The following is a 21,829-nucleotide window of genomic DNA, read 5'->3' as shown; positions in this document are numbered from 1 at the left end:
GGTACTAGTCCGGGCTCTGGCTGGGCCACTCAAGGACATTCAGAGACTTGTCCCGAAGCTACTCCTGCGTTGTCTTGGCTGTGTGCTTAGGGTCATTGTCCTGTTGGAAGGTGAACTTTCAACCCGAGTCTGATTTCCTGAGCGCTCTGGAGCAGGTTTTCATCAAGGATCTCTCTGTACTTTGCTCCGTTCATCTTTCCGTCCCAGTCTCTGCCGCTGAAAAACATCCCCACAGCATGATGCAGCCACCACCATTCTTCACCGTAAGGATGGTGTTGCCCAGGTAATGAGCGGTGCCTGCTTTCCTCCAAACGTGACGCTTGGCATTTAGGCCAAAGCGTTCAATCTTGGTTTCATTGGCAAACTCCAAGCGTGCTGTCATGTGCCTTTTACTGAGGAGTGGCTTCCGTCTGTCCACTCTACCATAAATGCCTGATTGGTGGAGTGCTGAAGATATGGTTGTCCTTCTGGAAGGTTCTCCCATCTCCACAAAGGAACTCTGGAGCTCTATCAGGGTGACCATCGGGTTCTTGGTCACCTCCCTGACCAAGGCCATTCTCCCCCGATTTCTCAGTTTGGCCGGCGTGGGCAGCTCTAGGAAGAGTCTTGGTGGTTCCAAATTTCTTCCATTTAAGGATGATGGAGGCCACTGTGTTCCTTTGGTCTTTCAATGCTGCAGAAATGTTTTGGTAGCCTTCCCCAGATCTGTGCCTCGACACAATCCTGTCTCTGAGCCCTACGGACAATTCCTTCTACCTCATGGCTTGGTTTTTGCTCTGACATGAACCGTCAACTGTGGGACCTTATATAGACAAGTGTGTGTCCTTCCAAATCATGTACAATCAATTGAATTTTCCACAGGTGGACTCCAAACAAGTTGTAGACACATCTCAAGGATGATGAACGGAAACAGGATGCACCTGAGCTCAATTTCGAGTCTCATAGCAAAGGGTCTGAATACTTATGTAAATACGGTATTTCTGTTTTTTAGATTTACAAACATTTAAAAAAAACTGTTTTTGCTTTGTCATTATGGGAATTGTGTATTAAAAAAGGTCCTCACATTAGTGAGGACCTTTTTTAAATTTAGAATAAGGCTGTAACATAACAAAATGTGGAAAAAGTGAAGGGGTCTGAATCCTTTGCCAAGGCACTGTATATACCCCCGATGTGTTTGTGCTTGTGTATGTAACTGGTAGACAGTATTCATAAACAAATAGTGTGATGCTTTTGACAAAACAGTATCATTGAGTGGAGACGAAACGATGGGCAAATTGTATAGGGACAGGTGTTCCAATCAGACAGTGATTATTTTGGATGAGTTACAAAACATCAACAACCTATAGAAGGTCAAATGGATGTTTTTTCAACAAATGAAGACAAAACAGAACCATTGAACCAGCCTTCCGGTTTTGTATAAAACAAAGGAATCAATAGTGCCCTAAAATATTGTATATAAGCCAGGTGAAGGAACAATCACCAAGGTGCGCTGTCAGCTTGCAATTGTGTTGATATAGACCACAAGTGCTGTTTCTCCTCTTGCTAAGTCTTCTGTAAAAACCCTTTCTGTTTTTGACAGGGTAATTTGAGAGGGTGGTATTGTAGACGTCTCATTTAAGATTGCCTCAAACTGCTTACTACAAAGTTTGACATTCCACACAGATTGCTTGTCCAAAAACTTCAGAGGTGCTTAGCAGAATCACAGTTGCGTAAAAAACAACAACATATGTTTACCTCTGTTGACAGTATGTTATCCCAGAGACATAAAGAGAAGACTAGTAAAGGGTGCCAACAGTCACCTGTTTTAGGATGTATGTACGGTTATGGCACAGCTTGACATTTAATTGAATAAAATGAATCCTCCGCATTGGTATTTGTTCTAAGAAATTATAATCTCCCTTAATTTATTATCTCTTTATAATCAGTTGACTTTATTGTACTCTATAGCTCTAGCATACTCTATCTGGACTGATACAATTTTGTGTTTACCATTTTAAACATCTCCTTAATCCTTTTTGCATCTTGAACTCTGTAATTCATTACGGGTAGATTGATTACCTTACAAGCAAATTGAGCATCAATACTTTCTGTTCATATTTATGCTGACAAATCATGTTACCCATTCCTATTGTGTGGACATTTAGGAATCTTGCTCTGTCATTCAAAATATTTCCCATTTTAGAGGTCAAGACATGTCCTTCTATGATTATTTAACCACTCCAATGAGGCTGTCGGATAGGTGCGTTTTTAAATCATTACTGGCTGCCAAAAGGGAGTCGCCATGGAGATGGATATTGCTCTCCATATTCTATTAGTGTTGTAAATGGCAGGTCAGTGTGTAATTGCTAATTTATTCCTAGCCCTGTCTGTCTATCTGCTTGAACATTGGCTTGTTCCAGTCACCATGACTTCATCGCATTGCTGTATGTATTTGTACAGTGTCTGTTTTTCATTGTTATTAAAGCATAGGTCGGAATTCAATTTGAGCAGATATTGGTTTTCTTTAAAGGAAAACTCCACCCAAAAACAATCTTTTGTTTTGTTAGTACATTGCTGACGTAGTCCCAAAATGTTTTGTTTGTCAGCGCTCAAGTTTTCAAGAGACATCCCCGTATGATGCATTTTAAAAGGAATTTTCCTTTAATGCGATTTCTCTCAGATGGTACATGCTGGAGCGGAGATGTCAAAGGTCAATGAAGATTGACATCTCATGGACATTGGATTGCCACAAAGCCACAATTTTCAGTTTTTGTGCGCTTTGAAGTGCAATGCATGAAGATTGAATTACAAACAGAGGGTTTCGCAGTCTAATTAAACCCACGTTTATCAAATCTACAAATCTATTATTGTATTGTTAAGTTCCATTAAAATGACTATTAATTATTGGTTAGCAGTCATTGATCATTGAGGTAAAATGTGTGTTAGATCTTTACATGAGCTATTATTATTATCAATCCATGCAATGTTTTATATCAGAATAGTTGAGTTTACATGACAGGGTGAGTTATAAGTGGCTCTTGAAAAGCAAACTGGCTATCAGTGAACTCGTACTCAAGGGTTTAGGCTTTCACATTGATCATTCACTTTGGGCCCCTTGGCTTGGTACTACATATTTCAGTGAGGATAGCCCAACCTACACAGGTAATACATTTGCTCTTTGAGTCTCAGGAGAAAAAAATATGGATGGGAATAATGGTTATTTAATGGTGCAATTGAGAGAATTTGAGGATGTTGATAATGGGCTTGTCCTAATTAAGCTTTATTTCTTCCCTTCAAGCAATCTCTGCTCAAATCCAATTTTCTTTTAACTGCTTTTCTTCCTGTGCCGGCATCAAAAGTGGAGCCATCTTTTTTTTCTCAAGCCTTTGTTCGTGCCCAGGCATTGCAAATACTTGAACTGCTCTTTTCCAGTTCATCATTGCACTGCCACCACGAAATGATTTGCAAATGTATTTCATGGTTTCATTATTTTAGTCTCCCTGGTAGCTGTGACAGCAGTGCTTTTTTTTGCAAATGCTATGCAATGCTAATTATTCTGTTTACCACAGAACACACACACAACAAGTGTTTGAAAGTATAGAGCTGCAGTAGCTGCAATGTTGATGTATTTTGCTGCTCTAATATGAATAAGCCATGTTTGCTATGGTGCATACCAGAGTACTATGATGTTTTTCTACAATACATGATAAAAGACTCAATATTATTTCATGGGATCTATGGTTAGAATTCAATCATAGCGCATTACACTATTCACATTTGATTAGATTTTCATGCAAAACCCCACCAATCCTGAAATATTTATTTAACTACTGCAGTGGGCTAAATCAGGGTCACACAGAGTCTTTCTTGGTAGTCTTAAAGAAATCTACTTTGAAACAAAAGTATACACCTCACACACATGGTCTTGGGCTTTAAAAAAAGAAGACACCTGTACCATGTCAGATATACAGTAATGTAATGTATTGAAATGTATTACATTTTGAGTTTACATCCTAATATTACACTTTATATACTGTACATCACAGAAGACTGAAATATAACAGAACCGTTTCACAAAAAAACACCAGATTTTCGGCAGTTTTTTTTTATTTTTCTATAATGTTTATCCATTATGAAATTCTGAAAAATATGAATAACATTCCACCCATGAGGCCACTAGGTCAGTTGACTGCAGGAAAGGGCTACATCCCAACCACTTTAAAGGGAATTTGCTATGATTTAATTATTTTAATTGATACCATTTCTAAGAAAACAAAGCACTTTGTATCAGAATGAATAGAAGAGTAACAAAATAAGCATTGGGTAAATAGTTCAATTGCAAAATGGTTTATGGCCATGTTATCATGGCTGTCCTTGAACCAATGTGGAACATATATCCGGTTTTGAGCAGGTTATCAAGCTTGCCTTTGAGGAGTTTGATCTTGAGAGAGGATATGACACGCTAACAGTGGGGGATGGAGGGAAGATTGGCGATGCCAGGAGAGTGCTCTATGTGTGAGTATTCTGCAGATTCCCTGAATTTATCATTTACTATCTCGAAACTTTCCCTCAATTTTTTCGCTCAAACCTTTCCCTCCAGCATTCACTGTATGATTTTAAGTTGCACCAAATTATGCTGTAGTCTACACAGACGAAATAGGACAATACATTGGGGCAGTTATTTTGATAATACATTGAACATAATTGTCATGTAATTAATAGACATTTACCCGTTTACTTGAAAATAATGACCATAGTTTTTGGAGCATGAAAACAATAAATGAAGCTACTGATGTGAGTAAGAGACAATAAGTTAATGAGTCATTGAGTTCCATGTGATGTGTTTTAGGCTGACAGGGTCTAGTGTTCCTGACCTGATAGTCAGTATGAGCAACCAGATGTGGCTCCATCTCCAGTCTGATGACACCATCGGGTCCCAAGGATTCAAGGCCACATATGAAGGTACACTTCCTATCTTCTTTGAGAACATATGCAATGGTCTGCCAAATAATGGATTTGGTCCGGATTTAAACCCTGTACATCTACCATTTCATGTTGAGGCCATGCTTATTTGAGTTCTCATAGTTGGTGGTACTTGTCAGCATAAGTAAAATTTGATATGTAACATGTGTTGGTCAGCCTACCATTTCCACATACTACAGTATGTGTGCGTTTCTCTACACCCCGTAGAATGATGCTCATTATACAACGGGTGGGTCTAATCCTGAATGCTGATTGGTTAAAATCGTATTCCAGCCAAGTCATCAATTCTGCAGATTCAGCAAAAGATTAAATGGGTCCGCATGTGATCGACACAAACATGTTAGTTATCCAAATGAAATGCAACAGCAAAGCAAAGTTCTATAAATAGGGTTGCAAAATTCCAGTAACTTTCCCCAAATTCCTTGGTTTTCCAAAAATCCTGTTTGGAGATTTCCCACATTTCCTGCTTATTCCGTTGTAATTTCAGGAATCTTGGGAAAGTTACTGGAGTTTTACAGCCCCATCTATAAATGTATCAAAACATCTGTTTCAATAAACACTAATGTCCAGAATTTCCCTCCACCAGCATGAACTGTAATTCATTCCCAGTATCAGATGGTGGGACTAATTCCTTCCAACTGATGAATAGCACTGAACTTGCACTAATAAGTAATGTGTTGACTGGGCACAGTCAACAAACCTACATTAAAGTAGTGTCATGCTGTGAGAGAGAAGAGATTTGCATTGCTGATAAATACTGTAGGGACACTGTTTGCTTTGGAAGTCATTTTCCATTCCACTCAACTGCTAGGTGGAAGTAAATTGTATTTAGGCCCCTGTTCAATCAAACCTGGTATGCCGATTTATTGCCACAGTTAGACAAATTATTGTTCTGACTGGGAGACCGTGTTTGTATTGCTTTAATAATGAATCAATGTTTACTCTGTGAAACAAAAATGAATGCTACTGAATATAAATTCACAGATACCTTTTTACAGATAGAACCAGCCCAGAAACATCAGGACACCAATATTGATTAAGCAGGGCAATTAGCTTGTAAACGATATTACAACCCATAAAACAGCTATGCTATAGGCTAGTTAGTAGTTTATTGGAGTCTATCTTTTTTTCTAAACTGTAGAGTTTATCCATGGGCCACGACCCTCTGTGAACTTTTGAAAGTTATTAGTTTACATTTTAGTTTGGAAACACTGTATGGAAAGTCCATTGTCACCACCATCCACTTTCCATTTAGAGATTACTATTACATCCTCAAGTGTCAACCCTTACCTTATAAGGTCATACAGACAGTTGACACAATCGGCAACTTAACACAATGCAGAACCCTGCACAATAACACAACCTCCATTAACTTTGTATAAACCCAACTTCAAACCTGTGCCTACAGTCCGGGTGTCACAGTTGACAGCAGAACCACTAGTGGTAGGACTTAATGTCAGGGGTCTGCATACAGTAGGTGTCCATGTCTACTGTATATACAATCTGGGGGAGAATTAAGTCAGGCTTGTTCACCTGTATTATGCATCTGTCTGATAAATGTTGGCAAAACAAAGTGATACCTATAGAAACATTTATAACCCATACATACTGTATAAGCACTACTGTACATAAGTAAATGCTTGTGTAATAATGAAACAACATATATCAGTTTGATGGAACAGAATCATGGTATCCCAATGGGGACTTCATAAAAATATATATTCTGAAGACTATAGGCACATACTGTATAAATCAGTAAATATAATGAACGTTACGGTTTAAGGATAAGAATCATTGCATAATACCATAAAAGTAACTTTGGAAGCAGGTGCGCATTTCCTTTAGGCAAAGGCTTCTAGTGGATATGTTGCCCCTAACTTGTATTTTACTTACTTAATTCCTTCCTGTAGCACATTCTATGGGCCTATTTGTTATTTATTCTGTGATGATTCAGATTTTCTCTCATACGACTGGCTAAGGTAGGCTCACTGTGAGAACATTGATTTTGAGGGATGTCTCACAAGGAGCTGAGTGAAGTCCATATTATGGCAAGAACAGCTCAAATAAGCAAAGAGAAACAACAGTCCATCATTACTTTAAGACATGAAGGTCAGTCAATGCGGATCATTTCAAGAACTTCTAAAGTTTCTTCAAGTATAGTCACAAAAACCATCAAGCGCTATGATGAAACTGGCTCTCATGAGGACCGCCACAGGAAAGGAAGACCAAGAGTTAACCTCTTCTGCAGAGGATATTTCATTAGCATTAACTGCACCTCAGATTGCACCCCAAATAAAGTAACAGACACATCTCAACATTAACTGTTCAGAGGAGGCTGAGTGAATCAGGCCTTCATGGTTGAATTACTGCTAAGAAACCACTACTTAAGGACACCAATAGGAAGAAGAGACTTGTTTGGGCCATAAAACACGAACAATGGACATTAGACCGGTGGAAATCTGTCCTTTGGTCTGATGAGTCCAATTTTTTTATTTTTGGTTCCAACTGCCTTGTCTTTGTGAGATGCAGGCTGGGTGAACAGATGATATCCGAATGTGTATTCCCACCGTGAAGCATGGAGGAGGACGTGTGATGGTGTGGGAGTGCTTTGCTGGTGACACAGTCTGTGATTTATTTAGAATTCAAGGCACACTTAACCAGCATGGCTACCACAGCATTCTGCAGCAAAACACCATTCCATCTGGTTTGCACTTAGTGGGACTATCATTTGTTTTTCAACAGGACAATGACCCAAAACACACCTCCTGGTTATGTAATTGCTATTTGACCAAGAAGGAGAGTGATGGAGTGCTGCAGCAGATGACCTGGTCTCCACAATCACCCGACCTCAACCCAAAGGAGATGGTTTGGGATGAGTTGGACCGTAGCGTGAAGGAAAAGCAGCCAACAAGTGATCAGCATATGTGGTAACTCCTTCAAGACTGTTGGAAAAGCATTCTTCATGAAGCTGGTCGAGAGAATGCCAAGAGTGTGCAAAGCTGTCATCAAGGCAAAGGGTGGCTACTTTGAAGAATCTCAAATCTCAAATATATTTTGATTTGTTTAACCGTTTTTTGTTACGACATGATTCCATATGTGTTATTTCATAGTTTTCATGTCTTCACTATTATTCTACAATGTAGAAAACAGTAAATAAAGAAAAACCCTTGAATGAGTAGGTGTATCCAAACTTTTGACTGGTGCTATATTTACAGTTGAAGTCGGAAGTTTACATAAACTGAGTTTAAATATATTTGTCTAAGGTGTTTCACAATTCCTAGCATTTAACCCTAGTAAAAATTCCCTGTCTTAGGTCAGTCACCACTTTATTTTAAGAATGTGAAATGTCAGAATAATAGTAGAGAGAATGATTTTTTTCCAGTTTTTTTTCTTTCATTACATTCCCAGTAGGTCAGAAGTTTACATACACTCAATTAGCATTTGGTAGCATTGCCTTTAAATTGTTTAACTTGGTTCAAACGTTTCGGGTAGCCAGCCTTCCACACGCTTCCCACAATACGTTGGGTGAATTTTGGCCCATTCCTCTTGACAGAGCTGGTGTAACTGAGTCAGGTTTGTATGCCTCCTTGCTCGCACACACTTTTTCAGTTCTGCCCACACATTTTCTACAGAATTGAGGTCAGGGCTTTGTGATGGCCACTCCAATACCTTGACTTTGTTGTCCTTAAGCCATTTTGCCACAACTTTGGAAGTATGCTTGTGGTCATTGTCCATTTGGAAGATCCATTTGCGACCAAGCTTTAACTTCCTGACTGATGTATTAAGATGTTGCTTCAATTAATTTTCCTGCCCCATGATGCCATCTATTTTGTGAAGTGCATCAGTCCCTCCTGCAGCAAAGCACCCCCACAACAAAATGCTGCCATCCCCGTGCTTCACGGTTGGGATGGTGTTCTTCGGCTTGTAAGCCTCCCCTTTTTTCCTCCAAACATAACGATGGTCATTCTGGCCAAACAGTTCTATTTTTGTTTCATCAGACCAGAGGACATTTCTCCAAAAAGTATGATCTTCGTCCCCATGTGCAGTTGCAAACCGTAGTCTGGCTTTTTTATGGCAGTTTTGGAGCAGTGGCTTCTTCCTTGCTGAGCGACCTTTCAGGTTATGTCGATATAGGACTCGTTTTACTGTGGATATAGATACTTTTGTACCTGTTTCCTCCAGCATCTTCACAGGGTCCTTTGCTGTTCTGGAATGGATTTGCACTTTTCGCACCAAAGTACATTCATCTCTAGGAGACAGAACGCGTCTCCTTCCTGAGCGGTATGACGACTGCGTGGTCCCATGGTGTTTATACTTGCGTACTATTGTTTGTACAGATGAACGTGGTACCTTCAGGCATTTGGAAATTTCTCCCAAGGATGAACCAGACTTGTGGAGGTCTACAATTTCTTTCTGGGGTCTTGATTTATTTTGATTTTCCCATGATGTCTTTCAAAGAGGCACTGAGTTTGAAGGTAGGCCTTGAAATACATCCACAGATAAACTTCCAATTGACTCAAATTATGTCAATTATCCTATCAGAAGCTTCTAAAGCCATGACGTCATTTTCTGGAATTTTCCAAGCTGTTTAAAGGCACAGTAAACTTCTGACCCACTGGAATTGTGATACAGTGATTTATAAGTTAAATAATCTGTCTGTAAACAATTGTTGGAAAAATTACTTGTGTCATGCACAAAGTAGATTTCCTACCTGACTTGCCAAAACTATAGTTTGTTAACAAGACATTTGTGGAGTGGTTGAAAAACGAGTTTTAATGACTCCAACCTAAGTGTATGTAAACTTCCGACTACAACTGTATATATAATTATATTTATTTTATTTTTCTTTCTCCCAGAAAACTGTTAAACCAAGACATCATAAACATAAATTAAACATTTCTCTGTTATCTGTGGACATTGATATGATGCTTTGACTTGTTTATGACTACTCTGAAATATTTGAATTAAATCTGAAACAGACCACTGTGTACCTCAAAGACACATATTTTAATGTTATGTCCTGCTTACTCTTTCAACAATGTTTGTAATTTCACCCACAATATGCATTGAAATGGTAAACATGTTCTGGACTGCTGATTTGACTTCCAGCTCCTCATAATGTAGGTTATTGGACAGTAGATTCAGTGATGGCCAGCCACTTGAGGCATATTTACATATTAGTATTTAAGAGAATGGCATAGCCTTAGTAAGACCGTTTACATCTCTATCACGGTTGCGATTGGGCTGATATGCCCTTACTGATTATGGAGCTTCCGCATAGATCCTTCAACTAATTGCTCTTGGCAGATCCAAAGGTATTTAACCGGCACTTAACACCTCACAAAGGTTGTTGAATGTGCTGCTGGAATAAAACCCATCCCCTGTAGATTATTGCTCAGATGGGCCAGTGGAGCGGCAGCAGCTGAGCTGACACGCTTGTTGTTAACACAAAAATCAACTCTTCCAGAACGTCATTCATTTGTCACTGTCATTTTACTCCAGCTAGAAAATGCTGCCTCCACCTGAAAATGTAGAGGAAATAAACAACTCTCGACTGTCTTGTTTTCTCTTGGATTATACCAGGGATAGCTTGTATCAGGTGAGCCATCCATGGTTCTCAGAATGTTTTACTTGTGTAAAGAATGTTGAGTTAGAGGAAAGCTGTCATGTTATGTTTTCAGGATCTGATGATTGCTCAGTGGATGTCAGTTTTAGGACATTCAACCCGAAGAGCATCTAGCCTGATATCCTTGGGAATTGAAACCACTGAATGAACTTGAACGTTGTAACAGTTGTATATTTTTTTTACAGAAATCGACAAAGGAGGGTGTGGCGATCCTGGCATTCCGACCTACGGCAGAAGAACAGGGGAGCGTTTTTTACACGGCGACATGCTGACTTTCGAGTGTCAGGCGGCCTTCGAGTTGGTCGGCGAGAGAACGATATCATGCCAGCAAAACAACCAGTGGTCTGGAAACAAACCCAGCTGCGTGTGTAAGATGCCATTTAAAAATGCATGACTTTAATTAACAGCGCTGTCATTGAGATTGATCAATCTGTACACTGTTCCAACAGTCCGAGGGAACCAGCCAGGTAGGGAAGGAAGGTGATATGGTTATCCCCACTGACCCATGTAAAGCTGTCATCATCTCTCAGGTTTTGTTGTCGCTTGGTCAACACTCCCCGCTGTCTATTTTGGAAAGTCATACAATTCAATAATTACTATCATCATTTAGACACTGACCTTATTCATTACAGTTTCAATACAGAGGCCTTAAGAGTTCTTTTTTGAGAATGGAGACTTTTCAGATGTAAAGTAAGGCTGACACCTCTAGGTAAGGCTGACACCTCGCAGGCTGACACCTCTAAGCCATCCAACAAGGGTTAAGCAGCTAATCAGCCAAGGGCAATCAGGTCTTGGTTGTATGCACTCACTACTGTAAGTCGCTCTGGATAAGAGCGTCTGCTAAATGACTAAAATGTAAAATATCCTCTCTACTGTCATGACACTGGGTTATATTCTTCCACCTAGTACAGTGAATAGAATATGTGTCACCTGAAGCATTCAAAGGAAAGCGTGTATCCATCCCATTTCAAACAAAATGTCTTCAGTGATGTCTTATAAAAGAGCTATTTTCGCTCCCTGTGTGATGCGTCAAAGCATGATGGCAGATCTGTGTGTGTGTGTGCCCCTATCTATTTTTACAGTCTCCTGCTTCTTCAATTTCACAACCCCATCAGGAATAATCCTCTCCCCAAACTACCCCGAGGAGTATGGGAACAACATGAATTGTGTGTGGCTCATTATCGCAGAGTCAGGGAGCAGGATTCATCTAATTTTCAGCGACTTTGAGGTAGAGCCCCAGTTTGACTACCTCATTGTGAAAGATGACGGGATGTCGGAGCCCACCACGTTCGGCACGTTCTCTGGGAAGGACGTACCCTCTCAGATCGCCAGCAATGGGCACATCATGCGCCTGGAGTTCCAGTCCGACCACTCCAACACTGGGAAAGGATTTAACATCACTTACACAAGTAAATGGCCCCTTCCTTTTAAAGATATGAGATTTTGCAATATTTTGAATACCCTCACAATATCTTCTGATATGCAATTCAGAACTGCCTGTGGCACAACTACTGAGTCAAGCTGTCTCTATAGTGCTTCAGATGTATGCAATCAAACGCTTAGTCAGGTATATTCTCACAAGGGTGGTAACGAATCAACATTATTAACAATCTTCAATTAGAGTATCCCTATTTGAGAATGGAGATCCATTAGCTAGAACTGTGGTACTGTTCTATTTAACAATTTGTATGGCCATAGATGTGTATACCATTGTATCTTTTACCCATAATTTAAACCAGGAACATCTCATTTGAATTATTACTAATTCTATTACATTTGATTAACTGCTCTAAAGATATAAGTAGTGCATCACTTTTACTAAATTATTTCCCACTGGGCACACACTGGTTAAATCAACATTGTTTCCACGTCATTTCAATGAAATTACGTTGAACCAACGTGGAATAGACGTTGAATTGACGTCTGTGACCAGTGGGTTTACTTTGTTTTTTTATTCAACAGATGACATTATGACAAATGAAATAAATAATTTGCCCTTTTCTCTCAATACTACACCATTTAAAAGGGGCTTGGGAATGTTTGCCATTTTAATAATTTACAATATTAACATTTTAATGCATATTGTTATGCAAATGTGTCTACCAGTGGGCCAAAAACATTTTTTATATGTAAACACAAGATAAGAAAAACAATAATACTGCAAGGCAATTCCAAACCTTGAAGGTAAACATTTAAAAACACATATTTTCTATTTTTGCTGATATTTTAGAGACAGTATCATGGAAAAGAAAACAGCAATGGTAGAGGTCTGTTCAGGTCCTCTGCCTCAACATAGACACACTATAGCACAAAAATGTTGAACTGATCCGGGTGTGCCCAATGTTAATGGAATTATGCCTGTACCACACTGAGCTGAAATTAGGTCTGAATATTGCTGTCCCCAGTGCCTGTTTGCTATCTCTAGGAAACATTGTCTCGTTGCACTCCCCGGGCCTGGGAGACAACGCAGTGACATGTCTCTCCTCCACAGAGGAACAGAGGCAGGCTGCAGCGGTGGGGAAGGTTAATGAAATGGAGGAGGATGTTGTTACCGTTCTTATTCCGCATCAGAATCCGCTGGACCCTCCTGTCAGTGACTAAGACAGGGATGTTTTTTTTTTCTCTTGGCGGGGAGGTGTCAGCCATGTGATGGGGATGGCGGGGGAGCCGGTGGTGTGGCATCTCAATAGCAGCGCCGTAGAACTGGCGTGTCACTGTGTCAGGAGGAGAGGGACATGTCTCCCAATCTGGTGTGGGGAGTTACTGTCAGCGAGCAGGAGTGTAATAACAATGAGCCAGGGAAATAAGTGTTGCCTCCATGGCGTCAGTCTTCACCACTGTGCTGTGTTCATTTTGTTGGCTGATTAGCCTCTATTCTCAGTGACTAAATAATTAACCAGGTTCTCATCGTGTTCTCTGGGATAAGACAAATGAGTTAAATTTGACACAGAATCCAGTTTGATGTCTTCTTATTGATTAAAAAACAACAACACTGAAAAACACTGAAACCAGTTTTATTTTCCTCGCTAGCGTTTGGTCAGAATGAATGCCACGACCCCGGCATCCCTGTCAATGGCCAGCGGTATGGCGAACACTTCTTGTTGGGGAGCTCCGTTCTTTTCACGTGTGATGAAGGATTCATCAAAACCCATGGGTCTGAGTCCATAACCTGCATCATTCAGGATGGAAACGTAGTGTGGAATGCAGCAGTTCCTCGGTGTGAAGGTACTGTATAATGTTGAACAATAATCCATACAGTTTGCCAATGTCATCCTGACTCCCCTTGAGTTGGAGTGGGTGGGCACTGGGCATGTCATGTGGGGGTCTGCTTTATTATTGTCTATTGGTGTAACATTGTAGAGCCGCTGAAAATGTGCTACAATAACTAGTAAAGTTTCCCCTTGACAGTCTATACGGTTACATTCTGCATGCTGTTGCATATAGATGTGTAAGCTCTCTATGTCAGAACATTGCCACTAAAATATGTTCCCCTCTAGCACCTTGTGGAGGACATTTAACAGCTCCAACCGGAGCTCTGCTGTCCCCTGGCTGGCCAGGATACTACAAAGACTCTTTAAACTGTGAATGGGTCATTGAAGCCAGCAAAGATCACGCCATCAAGATATCCTTTGACAGGTTTCTATTTTGTTTCAAATGTATCTTATCCCTGATGAAGCTATTTCAATCATTCCATTTGAGATAATCTGCCATGATAGGCTACAGAAAAATGCTTGGATGGAATAGTAGCTTCTAATTCACTTCTCTTTTCTTTCTGTCTGTTTCCATGTAGATTCCAGACCGAGGTTAATTATGACACACTGGAGATTCGGGATGGCCCCTCCAACTCCTCTCCTTTAATCGGAGAGTATCATGGCACTCAAGCGCCCCATTTTCTCATTAGCACCAGCAATTACATGTACCTGCTATTCACCACAGACAACAGTCGCTCCAGTGTGGGCTTCCAGATCCGCTACGACAGTGAGTTCTACCGTTTTCATTTTGAAATGTATCCACAGGACTACCTTTGAAAAGCAGAGGACATTGTGTTGTCAATCCACACATTGTTTCATGGCTACAACTGCGTGGTGCAATATCACTTTAATACGTGTGCTGCTGATGTCAATATTAACTCTGCTTGTGTGTGGGTGTTGTGATCATATTGAAGTAGTGTAGGAGCTGTGAAATTAGATTTACACTTCATTTGGATAACTTGTCTTCATTGGGGTTGTTGCCTGAACAGGACTGCGACTTAAATACCAAAGAATTGGTGATTGCGTAGGGAAACCTAATTTAACTCATTATATCACTAATAATAGCAATAGGCAGTGGTTTGCAATAAGATTATTAAGTAATCTATCAATAATTGATAGATTGATAGCATTGTAAAATAGCTAGTCTAATTCTTTCTCCAAATGCCAAAATATCTTAGGAAGTTATGTCACAAAGGCTGTTTAAATGAATGCTTTAGGGTGCGTTCGTAAATTCAATCTGGAGTGCCAGAGTTCGCTCAGAGTGCCCTCTGGGCGTTCGTAAATTCAGAGCATTGTCAGATTGTCCGTTCTTAAATTCAGAGTGTTTGGCTCTCATAGCGTTCAGAGTTCACACTGGACGCTCTGGCCCGAGGAGTAGGGTTGATCCGAGCGTTCTGACCTCACAATGGCAGTCAAGCACCCAAGCTAACTGGCTAATGTTGCAGCCACAAATAAGAGAACACCTCACTCTGACCATTTTACTCGCCCTAGCAGAGCTGGTTAGGCTGTTTTCATGTTAACTAGAGCGTTGGTGACTGTAACTGTGCTGCTGGCAATAATTTAAGATTTTTTGCAAACGTTTACTGACACCAGCCAAATACAACCGGTGTTAAGCGTTCGTAAATCCATCAGTTATTTTTCCCTCTGGAATTGGAGTAGTTAGCCAGGGCGAATTTACGAATGCACCCTTAGAGAGAATGATTTCGTAAATAACATTATACAACGGGTTGATTTAATCCTGGATGCTGATTGGTTAAAATCACATTCCAGCCAGTGTCTATTCCACAAATTACCACCGGCTAAATCTATGATGTTGAAATGCCTATTTACTCTATTCCATCTGACTGGGCAATCCACTGTCTCATCAACCCAGCCAGACAATTTATACATTTGATCTCCACTATAAAAAGCACCAAGACATTGTCTCCCATTTCTTTAGACAAACATTTAGTTTAAGAGTGGAGATTTGTATACATCTTGCTGTCTGTCTCTCCGACATTTGCAACATTGAAGTTCGATCTCCAGCTGTCCCATAGTAATGAACGTGTCGGGAGTCGAGACGAGACAGACAGGCAGACAGTTTTTCTCAGCCAGTCGAAATCATGAATCAGTTGGCATCATTTTTCTGGACACATATCATTTTCCCTTGCTAGCTAGCAAGCAAGGGAAGAGAATGTTGCCAGCCAGTATGGCAATGGAACATTTAGAACAAACAACTAGGTCGCGTCCATAGATACAGAACAAAAGGACTTAACGTCTGGGTCGCGTCTCTGGCAACCGAACCGATAGAACGGCTTGGGTAGCAAGCTTAGATTTGTGTTGGGACTATATCTCATGGAAGGATGAAATAGTATGAATAAATTAATCAAAATAACGTTTTTTAATAAAAATATGTCAATCATTATTTGAATATGTTGGTAACCTATTGTATAAAAGTGATAACACCCGTGCCAATATATCCTCCAAACACGGGATTTATCACTTGTATGTGCAACTGTCATCCATCAGTGTACTCTGATAGAGAACATGTTCTCTATTTTCTTCTTCCATACTATACAGTTGAAGTCAGAAGTTTACATACACTTAGGTTGGAGTCATTCAAACTTGTTTTTCAACCACTCCACAAATTTCTTGTTAACAAACTATAGTTTTGGCAAGTCGGTTAGAACATCTACTTTGTGCATGACACAAGTCATTTTTCCAACAATTTTTTACAGACAGATTATTTCACTTATAATTCACTGTATCACAATTCCAGTAGGTCAGAAGTTTCTGTGCCTTGACTGTGCATTTAAACAGCTTGGAAAATTCCAGAAAATGATGTCATGGAAGCTTCTGATAGGATAATTGACATAATTTGAGTCAATTGGAAGTGTACCTGTGGATGTATTACAAGGCCTAGCTTCAAACTCAGTGCCTCTTTGCTTAACATCATGGGAAAATCAAAAGAAATCAGCCAAGACCTCAGAAAAAAAATGTGGACGTCCACAAGTCTGGTTCATCCTTGGGAGCAATTCCAAACGCCTGAAGGTACCACGTTCATCTGTACAAACAATAGTACGCAAGTATAAACACCATGGGACCACGCAGCCGTCATATCGCTCAGGAAGGAGACGCGTTCTCTCTCCTAGAGATGAACGTACTTTTGTGCGAAAAGTGCAAATCAATCCGAGAACAACAGCAAAGGACCTTGTGAAGATGCTGGAGGAAACAGGTACAAAAGTCTCTATATCCACAGTAAAACGAGTCCTATATCGACATAACCTGAAAGGTCGCTCAGCAAGGAAGAAGCCACTGCTCCAAAACCGCCATAAAAAAGCCAGACTACGGTTTCCAACTGCACATGGGGACAAAGATCGTACTTTTTGGAGAAATGTCCTCTGGTCTGAAGACAAAAAAAATAGAACTGTTTGGCCGTAATGACCATCGTTATGTTTGGAGGAAAAAAGGGGAGGCTTGCAAGCCGAAGAACACCATCCCAACCGTGAAGTACGGGGGTGGCAGCATCATGTTGTGGGGGTGCTTTGCTGCAGGAGGGACTGGTGCACTTCACAAAATAGATGGCATCACAAGGAAGGAAAATTATGTGCATATATTGAATCATCATCTCAAGACATCAGTCAGGAAGTTAAAGCTTGGTTGCAAATGGGTCTTCCAAATGGACAATGATCCCAAGCATACTTCCAAAGTTGTGGCAAAATGGCTTAAGGACAACAAAGTCAAGGTATTGGAGTGGCCATCACAAAGCCCTGACCTCAATCCTGTAGAAAATTTGAGGGCAGAACTGAAAAAGCGTGTGCGAGCAAGGAGGCCTACAAACCTGACTCAGTTACACCAGCTCTGTCAAGAGGAATGGGGTAAAATTCACCCAACTTACTGTGGGAAGCTTGTGAAAAGGCTACCAGAAACATTTGACCCAATTAAACAATTTAAAGGCAATGCTACCAAATAATAATTGAGTGTATGTAAACTTCTGACCCACTGGGAATGTGATGAAAGAAATAAAAGCTGAAATAAATAATTCTCTCTACTATTATTCTGACATTTCACATTCTTAAAATGAAGTGGTGATCCTAACTGACCTAAGACAGGGAATTTTTACTAGGATTAATAAATGTCAGGAATTGTGAAAAACTGAGTTTAAATGTATTTGTTTAAGGTGTATGTAAACTTCCGACTTCAACTGTATACTCACTAATTAATTCCCTAAATGTTCCCTATAATTACATTATTGTAGTTACATAGTACAATACCGTCTGACATTAGGTGGATGAGACATGACTTCCAGACAAATGGCTGGAAAATGTTAATGAAATCTATGGTGTTTTGTAAACATATTTGATTTATTGTATTGGGAAAAACTCCTTAATAAAATATATATTTGATTATTATTACAATATTTCTTATGAGGACAACCCTCCCCCATGGGATGAAATAGAACGCAAGGTAAAAGGAGAGAGCTCCTTTTGGCTCCCCCTCATGATTTATACAGTAAAGAGCGATTCCGACACCATCTTCTATTGAATTTAAGGCATGAAGGTGGAATTAAATCGTTCATTCTATCCCCACAGGCGTTATGATGGAAACAGATTCCTGCTTAGATCCCGGGATCCCAGTCAATGGAAAGCGGTTTGGGAACAATTTTGCCATTGGGACCAGGGTGACATTCAGCTGTGATCAAGGCTACACGCTGAGCGACGAGAAACCCATTGTGTGCGAGAGGAACCATCAGTGGAACCACGCACTGCCCAGCTGTGATGGTAGTGTACCCCGATTTAGCACCCTCCAACCCTTCCTTCCTCTCCTTTTCCCTGTTCCTGTCAGGTGCACTGACATGCATTGCAGCACTTACTCAGCCATCACCTCTTCTCCTCACACTCCCCATCCGATTCACAGAGAGAGATGTGGGCGACACAGCGCACTGCTAACCAATCTCTCTGTCTTATCTGGTGGAAAGGGTACGCCTCTTTGACAACCCTAAGGAGCGGAGTTCATTGATTCCTGATGAGAGGAAAGGTAACTGGAATATGCACACTTAAGATAACTTTGAGCGGCAGACAACAGAGAGTCAGAGAGTCGGTAGGCAGGTTGGAGATTCAGCAGGAAGACATAATTCCAACCGTTTATCTAATTTGTTTCCCGCTACTTGGGATAAAAATAACATTGTACAGCATTTTTTTTCTTCCAGTAAATGGAGTCGAGCGTTTGACCATCAGGTTTGGTCGTCCAATATCACCCTCCGGACTACTAGTTCATAAGTTGTGTCTTCTATTCTGTTTTCTATTCTAGTCTTCTATTCTGTTTCCTTCTGAACTTGACCTTCATGATTGACAGTGGTGGCATTTCCGCATCTCATTCAGATATGTAAAACGTTTTCTGCCGTTTTGTCCCTCTTACTCACTCTATCATTTCACAAGGGGGATGTAGGCATATGCAATAGACAGGTCCTGTTCTAGGCAAAGATGCTATCTGATTTTTAAATGGGATTTTGAGGAATAGATTAGAATGAGAATTAGAGCACAATCCTTTTTGCGAATGGTGAGAAATAATGAATCACAGAACACAGAATAATCACAGAACATAACATTGATCATCCATCATTGGTTTGTTGTTGTAGTGTCATTCTTAGAACCCTCCTACTTAGAAGTTACAGCAGGAATGCACGCTTCACTTCCTGTAGAAATGGTCCACTAGTCCTTCACCCTGAGCACCTGCCTCCTCCCCGCCCACTGCTGCGTTTATGGAGGAAGCAGGAGTTAATCTTTTAAGAGTGGGGCCAGCTTTATGATTCTTTTATTTATGACAATGACGGTACTATATGGATTGTTCGCGCCCACATTTTGTCTTGTCCATGTCCTTTTGTGATAACTATACCAGAAGTATCAAGTACAAAAAATATATCTTCCCCTCTTCCTTCCAACGGGATGAATCAGACCTCAGTACATATATAGATGCATGTTGGGATATCATGCAATTATGGCATTTTTATTTGTCTCACACTCAAAAGAGCCATCCTCGCTGATTAACTTTCAGTGGTAGCCTTGGGCGAGTATGATAACACACAACATGAGCCCCATTTAATCACCAGCATCTCCATAGCCTACGGAATCGGGTATAATTGCAATTGCCAACTCCATACATTTGTTCATGGGAACCTGTGCTATCTTGGGAATGCCTTTTTTCAGCTATTTTCACAGCATTTAACTGATACTCACACCAATTAAAAATGCTGAGTGACTCAACCTCACAGGCTAGAGGTTGTGGACCTCTGTCTATTCACATACACATTCATGCTACAAATGTCATGCTTCACAAACACGGTAAATACAATTATCCTGTGATACATACACAGAAGTCATAGTAGATTAGCATATTTCCTTTAAGGCATTCCTTTTACTCATTTTTTCTTTTTATTCATCTTGTAATTAAGGCAGTGACAAGTTGTTGTTTAGACGACTCTGCCTGACTGTCTCCACTGACAGGGTCTTTCCTGTCAGAATTCTGCCTTGGTTATTAAGTTCCCTTTTGATCTTCCCAGACAGACTCACTATCAGCATACAGTATCCCACGTCTTCATCTTACTCAGCCCTAGCTGGGTAAACTCTGAGGCTTTTCATCTGGGAACATGATGTGTCTATGTCTGTGTTTCACACTGTCATCAGGTTTGTCTCTACAAATAACATGGAGGAGAGACTAAAAGTTTGTTTAGAACATTTACTAAGTCCAAAAGAGATGCTCTTACACCCAGGGATATTTTTTGCAGTCTCTGACCTAGATTCGGGTATCAAACCCACCCGGACTCTTTTTTTTTATGTTGCAATTTCTTTGAGCAATTTTCAATGATATTGGCATAGTAATCAAAAATCTAATGATACAAGCTCATAATCTTTTGCATCTTTATTTATTTAAATGCTGTTATTAATTTTTCAAAACCCCTGATTGTTATGCAAGAAATTGCATTAATTAATCATTAAAGGGCAACTCCGACAATTTTCGTTATCTTCGCAACAAACTAGTGTCTACATACACTACCGTTCAAAAGTTTGGGGTCACTTAGAAATGTCCTTGTTTTTTAAAGAAAAGCACATTTTTTTGCCCATTAAAATAACATCAAATTGATCAGAAATACAGTGTAGACATTGTTAAATGTTGTAAATGACTATTGTAGCTGGAAACGGCTGATTTTTTATTGAATGTCTACATAGGCGTACAGAGGCCCATTATTAGCAACCATCACTTCTGTCTTCAAATGGCACGTTGTGTTAGCTAATCCAAGTTTATCGTTTTAAAAGGCTAATTTATCATTATAAAACCCTTTTGCAATTATGTTAGCACAGCTGAAAACTGTTGTTCTGATTAAAGAAGCAATAAAACTGGCCTTCTTTAGACTAGTTGAGTATCTGAAGCATCAGCGTTTGTGGGTTCGATTACAAATGGCCAGAAATAAAGAACGTTCTTCTGAAACTCATCAGTCTGTTCTTTTTCTGAGAAATTAAGGCTATTCCATGCGAGAAATTGCAAAGAAACTGAAGATCTCGTACAATGCTGTGTACTAATCCTTTCACAGAACAGCGCAAACTGGCTCTAACCAGAATAGAAAGAGGAGTGGGAGGCCCCGGTGCACAACTGAGCAAGAGGACAAGTACATTAGAGTGTCTAGTTTGAGAAACAGACGCCTCACAAGTCCTCAAATGGCAGCTTCATTAAATAGTACACGCAAAACACCAGTCTCAATGTCAACAGTGAAGAGGCGACTCCGGGATGCTGGCATTCTAGGCAGAGTTGCAAATGAACAGCCATATCTCAGACTGGCCAATAAAAATACAAGATTAAGATGGGCAAAAGAACACAGACAATGGACAGAGGAACTCTGCCTAGAAGGCCAGCATCCCGGAGTCGCATCTTCACTGTTGACGTTGAGACTGGTGTTTTGCTTTTCTTTCAAAAACAAGGACATTTCTAAGTGACCCCAAACTTTTGAATGGTAGTG

At 40.2% G+C, this 21,829-nt stretch overlaps 1 protein-coding gene across 1 annotated transcript in view; it reads left to right on the top strand.

The window, feature by feature from the left end:
* Window positions 1-21,829, top strand: part of LOC139580473 (CUB and sushi domain-containing protein 1-like) — a 451,300-nt gene that overhangs the window by 296,376 nt on the left and 133,095 nt on the right. Inside the window, exons 11-18 of the mRNA XM_071409207.1 lie at window positions 4,391-4,494; window positions 4,829-4,941; window positions 10,774-10,956; window positions 11,671-11,997; window positions 13,619-13,813; window positions 14,086-14,224; window positions 14,379-14,566; window positions 18,411-18,599. Of these exons, the coding sequence (XP_071265308.1) occupies window positions 4,391-4,494; window positions 4,829-4,941; window positions 10,774-10,956; window positions 11,671-11,997; window positions 13,619-13,813; window positions 14,086-14,224; window positions 14,379-14,566; window positions 18,411-18,599 (1,438 nt within the window). The remainder of the gene's footprint in view (window positions 1-4,390; window positions 4,495-4,828; window positions 4,942-10,773; window positions 10,957-11,670; window positions 11,998-13,618; window positions 13,814-14,085; window positions 14,225-14,378; window positions 14,567-18,410; window positions 18,600-21,829) is intronic.

The sequence above is a fragment of the Salvelinus alpinus genome, chromosome 7 (genome assembly GCF_045679555.1).
Source record: "Salvelinus alpinus chromosome 7, SLU_Salpinus.1, whole genome shotgun sequence".
In the NCBI taxonomy this organism is placed as follows: Eukaryota; Metazoa; Chordata; class Actinopteri; order Salmoniformes; family Salmonidae; genus Salvelinus; species Salvelinus alpinus.
This window is presented reverse-complemented; position numbering and strand designations above follow the sequence as displayed.